Source organism: Melanerpes formicivorus, unplaced genomic scaffold, assembly GCF_026170545.1.
Source record: "Melanerpes formicivorus ecotype bairdi unplaced genomic scaffold, bMelFor1.0.p_v2 SCAF_14, whole genome shotgun sequence".
NCBI lineage: Eukaryota > Metazoa > Chordata > Aves > Piciformes > Picidae > Melanerpes > Melanerpes formicivorus.
Genome location: NW_027142366.1, coordinates 193,899 through 202,162, shown reverse-complemented (window position 1 = coordinate 202,162; position 8,264 = coordinate 193,899). Strand labels below are relative to the sequence as shown.

The following is an 8,264-nucleotide window of genomic DNA, read 5'->3' as shown; positions in this document are numbered from 1 at the left end:
GTTATTTCTTTCCCCCCTCCAATAAATTAATACATTTTTATAGCTTTTCACTGTCCTCTCCTACCCAGGCAAGGAGGGGACTGGGCAGGGGCACAGCCTGGTACCCCCCTGACCTGCCCCAAAACAGTGCATTCGCTCCCCAAATTTGCAACCAACACAAACAAAATCTCTTCCCCAGCCCAAGGCTCAGTCCCCACCATGAGGACCTTCCAGCACCATGGGGATCTCCCCTGCCCCCAGTGGCCAGCAGCCCCCCAAACCTGGTGTGACACCGCAGTCGGACCCCTGTGCCTGGCCCTGCCCACCCCCAGCCAATGATGATAGAGGAAAAAAGAAGAAAAAAAGAAAAAGTACCAAGGAAAATTGAAAAAAAGGAGAAAATAAACCCAAATGCAGTTGCCCACCTGGCCCTGCCACCGGCATGGCCATGGGCCACAAGTGGCCACTGCCAGGGCCACCACATTGGGCAGGGCTTGTGCTACATTCACAGCCACCCGTGGCTCCAGGGCCAGCAGGGCACAGGTGTGGTGGCCGTCAGACAGGTAGGTAAAGAGGACGCACCCCACCCCCCACCCCCCACCCCCCATCCTGGAGCCCTAGCAGCTGGTGGGGGCTGTCTGGTGTTGCTTTGTTTCTTCTGGTGTTGGAGTTGAGTACTATTTTTTGCTTCTCAAAGGGAGTTCTGCCGGAGCCGAGTCCGTGAGCACAATCCTGAGGTATCTTCTTCTTTGTGCAAACCCCGAGGGGACATCCAGGACGAAGGGACGGTTGTACAAAGGGGACAAGGAGGAGGAGGGCAGTGGGGCAGGGTGGGGGTCGTGGATCGTTGTGCCCTTGTGCCCACGTAAGCCCTGAGGTTCGCGGGGCCCTGCTGCCCCTCACTCCAGCATGGCATCCAGTTGGTCTGCCAGGTCATCAAACATGCTGCCAATGTCGTCCAGGATGCTCACGGTGCTCTTTGACTCCACAGCCGAGCTGGGAGAGGGGCAGGGATGGGTCAGAGCTGTGCATGGGATGGTGGCACCACACGGTCCCCTATGCCCTGTGCCACAGCCTGCATGACCCCCTCTGTCCTGCAGTGCTCAGCAGCATGTCGCCAGTGTCATGTCCCCCCTGCCACCACACAGCTCCATAATGCTCTGGATCAGTTTCCCCAAGACAGGTCCCAGCACACCTGCATGCCCGTATCCCCTTGCTCGTGCTGCTGCAGCAGGGTGTCTCCCAGGATCCCCTCCCCTGTCCAGGTCTAGCCAGAAGCTCACAGACTGGTTGGGGTTGGAAGGGATCTTAAAGATCATCTAGTTCCTAGTCCATGCCATGGACACCTCCCACTAGCCCAGGCTGCTCAGGGCCTCATCCACCCCAGCCTCATCCACCCCCGAGGAGGGGGCATCCCTGGCACATCATCCATGATGCTCTAATATCTCCCCAACATCACCCAGCACAGCCTCACTCCCACCATGGTGACACAGCCCAACAATTGCCCATGATGCTGGTGCCCTCCTGACCCACCCCAGGCATCGTGGTGGCACAGCACATATCTGTACCATCCCCAGGGACCACAACCCACCCAATGCCCACTTACTCTGCCGCTTGATTGTCCTCCTGCTTGATCTTCTCCTCCACAGCCTGCAGTGCAGCAGCCAGGGAGGCGCTGGTCTCCTCCAGCTTCTGCTGAGCCAACTCAGGGCCAGCGGTGTCAAGGGAGGGTCCAGCCATGGCTGAGCGTGGCGGCTTCACCGGCACCTGCTGGGGCTGGGCGCCGGGCGAGAGGGGCTTGGCGGGGCTGGAGCAGAGCGAGGGGGGCGTGCTGGACGGCTTGGTGGCGGTGGTGGCACCCAGCTGCCGGGCAGGGGATGGGGCCGGCGTGGAACTGGCACTCACCGACTGCATGGCAGCGTGGGGCTTGGGGGGCTTGGGGGCCGTGGGAGGCGGCACGGGCTTGGGCGACACTGGGGGTGGCGTGCCATGGACCCGCTTCACCTCTGCAGAGAGAAGGGAGATAGGCAGAAGGGTAGCAGGGACAGTGGGACCTCTCGGGTCCACCCAGGGCAGGTCACATCCTGGGGGTTGGTGGGGCACCTACCTGGGCTGCCAGGGCTTGGGATGGGCACCTTTTTGGGGGTGGGTGCTGGTTGCCCAGGGACCTTCTGGGGCGGTGGCGTCAGCACGGGCTTAGGAGACACCGGTGGCTTGAAGGGCTTCTTGGCCTCGGCAGGCGGCGGGGTGTAGTCGGGGCCATCGGGGCAGGCGGCAGGTGGTGGGGTGGGGGGTGGTTCAGCCCCGCTCAGCTCGGAGCCTGGGCGCCGCTTGACAGTGCCAGTGCCGTTCTGGTAGACAATGAGCGGGGCCGGCTCCAGCGCCGGTTCCTTGTCCTTGGCCTTGGGCCGGCGCTTGACAGTGTCAGACTCAGTGAGGACAAAGCGGACGCCGTCTTGTTGGCTCTGCCTGGCCCGGATCCGCCGCTTGAGCGTGGCGCTGGCCTCCACCTTGCCCAGGTCCCCTTGGCGGTGGGTCGGGGACAGTCCCTCTCCCGAGTCCCCCCGGGCTGGGCACAGGGGCCGCGGTCGCTGCTTGATGGTGAGGTTGCCCTCCTCAGCAAAAGGGATGCCATCAGGGGAGCCACCGCGCTCGACCCGCAGCCGTTCACCGGGGCCGTCGGTACCCGGCCCCGACCGCACGCTGTCAGCTCGCTCGCGGCGAGCGGCGGCCACCAGCCCAGTGACGGGGCCGCTGATGGTCCGGCGCCGGTTCACCACCTCACCGTCCAGCCCTATGGCCTCTTTGTGCTTGACAGTGGCCAGGACAGTGGCCACACGGGCACGCTCGGGGCTGCCCGCAGGAGCGCCTGGCTGCAGGTAGTAGCCATCGGGTGCCTTGGTTGGCCCTGGCCCCACAGCCACATGTGGCTTCTGCAGTGCCAGCGCCCGAGCACCGCCACCAATGGAGGACATCTCCAGCATGGCAGCAATGCTGCGCACACTGCCGGCACTGCCCGTGTCCACGCTGCCACCCAGGTCACTGGCACGTCGCTGCTCCTGACGACTCTCCTCAGCGACAGGTGGCCCTGTGGCCACCTCACTGTCACCCTCCTTGGGGAAGTCCTCGGCCATGCCAGCACTAGAGATGGCAGAGCTGGAGCGTTTGGGAGGGGGTGGTGGAGGGCCTTTCTTCTTGGGGCGGACAGCAAAGGACTGGCTGCGGTTGACGTTCTTATCACTGCCGGCAGGTGCCCGCACCGAGTGGCTGCGGCCCACGCGCCGCTGGACGGTGGCATAGGGCCCTGCGTCGGGCACCAGCAGCTCGTCCCGTTCCTGCTCACTGTCGGAAGCAGCGTAGCGGTTCAGGCTGTGTGCCCGCTTCTTCGGTCTCCCTGGCTCCTCCTCACCCTCGCCTGCTGGCGGTAGGCACAGCACTGGCACTGAGACAGGCAGGACAGGAATCCCTGCGGGTGTCCCCTCACCCTCAGCAGGCTGCGGCAGGACATAGGCGAAGCCACGGTGGGTGGGTGACTGGGGCAGGGAGCGGGGCGAGGCGGGACGCTCACCTGGTGGCAGCAGCTGTGGGGTGGGCTTCACCTTGGCAGTGGCGTGGGGCACCAATGGGCCCTGTGGCGAGGGGGGCCGTGGCTTGCCAGGGGTTGGTGGCGGTGTCAGCTGCCCAGTTGCAGGTGGGAAGGGCTGCCGCGGTTTGCCAGGCACTGGTGGCACGCTGGCACGCTTCACAGGGTGGCCATGCCGAGGTGGGCGCCCCTCCTTGGGTGGTGCAGGCGTGCCCTCACCAGCTCCCTCTGCCAGGTACTCCTGGCTCTTGGAGATGGCAGTGGCTGAAGGTGCCCGTGGGCCATCACCCAGCAGCTCCTGTGAGCTGCTCATCATCCTGGCACGGCCGCCCAGACCCGGTGGTGAGCGGTAGCCAGGGGCCACGGAGTTTGCCACCTTCTCGGGGGCCTCCTCGGGGGCTTCTCCTGTCATGGCCACCTGCAGCTCGCTGCTGAGCTCACTGTCCTGGAAGGTGGTCATCTTGGGTGACTGGCACTCAGGTGGCTCTGGTGGCGGGGACTCAATGGTCAGCACCTCCGGGCCTGCTGCCCCTTTCCTCTTCAGTGTGCCCGGCTCGTACTTGCCCAGCTCTGCGCGCTGCAGCTCTGCCAGCTTCTTCACTGCCAGCATCAGCTTCTTCTGGTGGCCTGGGGATCATGGGATGGTGGCATGGGACATCAGCACTGCCACTGGGGGCGGGGGCCACCACAGCCAGAGCCTGGCACAGGACCTTACCCAGTTTGGTGATGCCAATCTCCTGCAGGTCCTCCCAGGTGATGTCGGTGATGAAGTCGATGTTCTCGTAGCCATTCTCCACCAGTACCTTGTAGTACTGGGACAGGCCGATCATGGAGAGCCACAGCGCCAGGTTGGCCTAGGGAAGGGGCAGGGGGCACAGCTCAGTGCCAGCTGGCAGCAGGGCTTGGCTCTGGCACCTCAGTACCCATGCCATGTAGTGATGCCACTTTACTGGGGACAACCTCAGATGAATCCCCTTGTCCTGACACTGTTCCAGTGCTCCATAAACACCTGGGGTCATGCTCAACCCGATTCCCATGGGAAGCTCCTTGCTGTGCCAGCCAATGGGGCAGGAGGGATGTCAGGGGACACCATTTCATGCCCACGAGGTGACAGTTTGCACCAGCATGATGGTCTACAAGCTGCCAGGAGGGGACATGTTGGAACTGCTGGATGTGGAAATGATCTGTCCACCATGTGCCAGCTCCCATGCCCACCCCTTGTGCCACCCCCCTCTGGAGGGGACAGGGCACAGGGGACTAGTTGCCACCCTGGACCTGGCTTTGATGTGCCCAGTGCCACAAGGCTCTTACCGGCTTGTACTCGGGCAGCCACTCGGGGATGCTGAGGTTGTTGATCTCAGAGGCAATCTTCTTCCTGTGCCCTGGCTTGGTGACACCGATGGCCGTCAGGTCCTGGGGCAGAGAAGGGAGTCAGTGCAACCCAGTGCTGGCTGTGCCTCCCTTACCATGGTATCAGCCAGCCTCAGTGTCCCTATGGGTTGTTGCCCCATGAAAGGGCTCTCGGGCTCTGGCACAGGGTGCCCAGGGAGACGCTGGAGTCCCCATCCCTGAAGGGGTTTAAAAACTGCTTGGATGTGGTGCTGAGGGAGGTGGTTCAGTAGTGGTGGATCAGCAGCAGTGGTGGGCTGTGAGCTATGGGAGAATGGTTAGACCTGAAGAACTCAAAGGTCTCTTCCCCTCTCGACAGCTCCACGGTGCTTTGGCCTCACCTCGGGCGTCATGCGGCTGATGGTGGTGATGTCGTAGCCAGCGTTGAGGAAGTTGGGCGCATAGAGCTGCAGCTGGAACTTGCAGAGCCACTGGTACACGGCCTCCGAGCTCTGGGGTAAGAGGGATGGCAGCTTGGGGTGACCCTGAGGACAAGGAGCTATCCCTTGGGCTGTCCCCACATCTATCCGTGTGCCAGCATCAGGTTACAGCTAGAAGCTGGCGCTGCATGGGAGCATGGCCCCATGGCTTGGGGCACCCTGCACATATCTGTCCTCTGGGGAATGCAGGGAGCTGGTGATAGGAAGCTGGGGAGTTGTTGGCTGTAGGGATGATTCATGCCACTGGCTCATCACATGGCACCGCATCCCATGGGCACTGCCATTGTGGCTAGAACCCAGAACCCTACCAGACTTGGTGGCCATAGCATGAGGCTGAGGCTATGGCTGCAGAGGGGTGGCCCCACTGCATGGCTGTGTCCATGCCACCCCAACACTATGCTCCACCATGGGGGCTCTCAACACCACCCCAGTGCTCCCACTCACCTTCCCCTCTGATGGTGGCTCCATCTTCTTCAGCTGGGGCTCAGCGGGGGGCTGAGTGGCATAGGGGGAGCTGGCCATGCTCTGTGATCGTGATGAACCTGCTGGAGGGGCAGCAATCAGCAGGGCACAGCCATGGCCCCCAGGCTGGCGGGGCCAGGGCAGGCATGGGAGAGGGACACCTGCCCCAGCACAGCAGATTGGAACACCTTTGGGTGCTCTGGACACCAGGAGTGATTCCCTGGGATGAGCAGGGGTAGTGCAGGGCACCATGCCCAGGCACAGCCACCAAAGTTGTAGCCCCCATCCCTGAGTCCTGCAGAAGCTGGCCACACTGGCATGGGGCTCTACTGGGTCTCCACCATCATGGTCTACACAGCTCCTAGATGCCATGGCACTACTGAGGCAGCCTGTGCTGCTGCCATGCCTACCCACCCAGAGCCTGGTAAGTTCCTAGTCCTGGCAGGGTGCCACAATACCCTCCATCCAATGTGGCCCCAGATGGAGTGACCCAGCCAGACGTCTCCTCTGGAGCAGGTTTCCTGACTGCCTCCCTGGCCAGGCAGCACCTGCCCAAAACCCTGTCCCCACTCCTCCAGCTGTGCCATCAACCCATGCCAGGGCTCACCCACCCACTGTGCCCAGGAGAGAGAGCCCCAGCTGGGGTGGGAAGGCTGGCATGAGCTGCCTCATCCCTTGGGACTTTCACACAGAGCACCCATCCTCCAGCTGGTGCCTTTGCCAGACATGGCAGGGATGGGTGACAAGGGCTGCACAGAAATTTGTCTTGTATTTCAGATCAGAACCAGTGAGAGCAGCCCCTGCCCCCCCTGACTACTGCACCCTCCATCTGTGCACATCCAATGTGTCTGTGTGTCTTCCCCCACTGTGTGTGTGTGCATCCTCCTGGCACCTGCAGCCTGCTTGTGTGGGCATCCTCCTCTCATGTGCCTCCCTCTGCCATGTGCATCTCCCTCACATCTGCAGCCCACTTGCATGTGCACCTCCCAAGCATCTATTTGTCCCCCCCACAAGCCCATCAACGTGTGCAAACCCCTCCCCATCTGTGCATCCCTCCTTTCATGTCTGCATCCCCCTCGTCCCTGGCTGTGCATGCCCCTCCTCATGTCTGCACCCCCTCCTCATGTTTCCATCCTTTCTGCCTCTGCATCTGCACAGCCCAGGCATCCTCTGCACCGTGAACATTCTCCTCTTGTGCGCATCTCCAATCTGCCAACCCCCCTACCCAGCGTATGCCACCCCCTCAGCATGGGCAACCCAAGTCCCTCACCCGCAGTCCCCTGGGTGGTACTGGTGGCAGTGGGGGGACCCCCAGCTCAGGCTCCGGTGAGGCTGGCAAGGTGCCAGGGAAGGAAAGGGACTGGGGAGGAGCGTTGGCGGCCCCCTCCTCAGCTCACCCATGCCAACCACCCCCCATCCCCACACCCCTCCGTGGGGTCCCCACTAACCGAGGCAGGAGAAGGCCTGGCAGCAGCTGAAAGGCGAGAGAGTCATTTTTTACCCCCACGTTTTCTTTCTGGCGCCGGGTGCCGTGGCAAAAATAAGGGAAAAAAAAAGGACAAAATCCCTGGATCCGCAGCTGGCCCCGTGGCAGTGCCAGGGCTGCTTGCTGGCTCCCGGCAGCCGGCTGGTGGCACCCACCTGCGGGGATGTCCTGCGCCTTGGCCGGCCCATCGCCCACGGAGGACTCTTGCGCAGAAGCCTTCTGGGAGAGAACCGTTGCCAGCAGCTGAAAAACACCCCGGGAATGGGGCGGGGGGAGAGAGAGCAGCAGGAATGAGGCGGGTGGCTGGTGGGTGCCAGGGTGCCCAGGGTGCCAGGGTGCTGCGGTGGGTGCCGTTCTGCCAAGGCAGGCAGCAGAGTCGGTTTGCAGCAGGCAGAGCGGGAGCAGCACAGATGGTGTTTTGCCGGCAGCAAGAGCCCACAGCACCGCGGCACCCCAGATCCAGCCTGGCGCATGCCTGGCATGGGCTGCCAGGATAACCTGCAAAGTAGAGCACGCACCCACCCACCCATAAAACAAAGCCCCCCATGGCCATCAGCACAGTGTTTGGCTCATGGGGAGCCCAGTGCCCATCCTACACTGGCATAGGGCAGACAGGATGCCAGGGAAGGTGGGCTCATGGGTGCTTCAGCCTGGGCACAGGACTGTAGGTAGGGCAGAAAGAGCAGAGGGTTTCAGGGAGCAGTGGGCAGGGTGCAGGGTATAAAGAGCAGAGGGGGGCAGAGTGCAGGGGGCTGTGTGCTAGCAGACAGCAGCAAGCAGCATGCTGGTGGCAGCGTGCAATGCAGTGGCAGCATGCAGTGCAGTGGCACCCTGCAAGCAGCAGCAGGGACATTGGCACACAACCTTGGTTGGACCATAGCCATGCTCATGGGCAGCTTGTGCCCTGCTCTGCAGCCTGGCAGGA

At 62.7% G+C, this 8,264-nt stretch overlaps 1 protein-coding gene across 3 annotated transcripts in view; it reads right to left on the bottom strand.

Moving 5' to 3' along the window:
- Positions 1-8,264, bottom strand: part of LOC137445061 (caskin-1-like) — a 33,440-nt gene continuing 25,176 nt past the window's right edge. For 2 of the 3 annotated variants that reach the window (XM_068146460.1, XM_068146463.1), the window contains 8 exons: positions 7,495-7,582; positions 5,836-5,933; positions 5,293-5,403; positions 4,874-4,975; positions 4,278-4,416; positions 2,087-4,189; positions 1,586-1,985; positions 1-975 (listed from right to left, as the gene is read on the bottom strand). In XM_068146460.1, coding sequence (XP_068002561.1) covers positions 879-975; positions 1,586-1,985; positions 2,087-4,189; positions 4,278-4,416; positions 4,874-4,975; positions 5,293-5,403; positions 5,836-5,933; positions 7,495-7,582 — 3,138 coding nt within the window. In that variant the 3' untranslated portion in view covers positions 1-878. The remainder of the gene's footprint in view (positions 976-1,585; positions 1,986-2,086; positions 4,190-4,277; positions 4,417-4,873; positions 4,976-5,292; positions 5,404-5,835; positions 5,934-7,494; positions 7,583-8,264) is intronic. The other variant, XM_068146462.1, reaches the window with a different exon arrangement.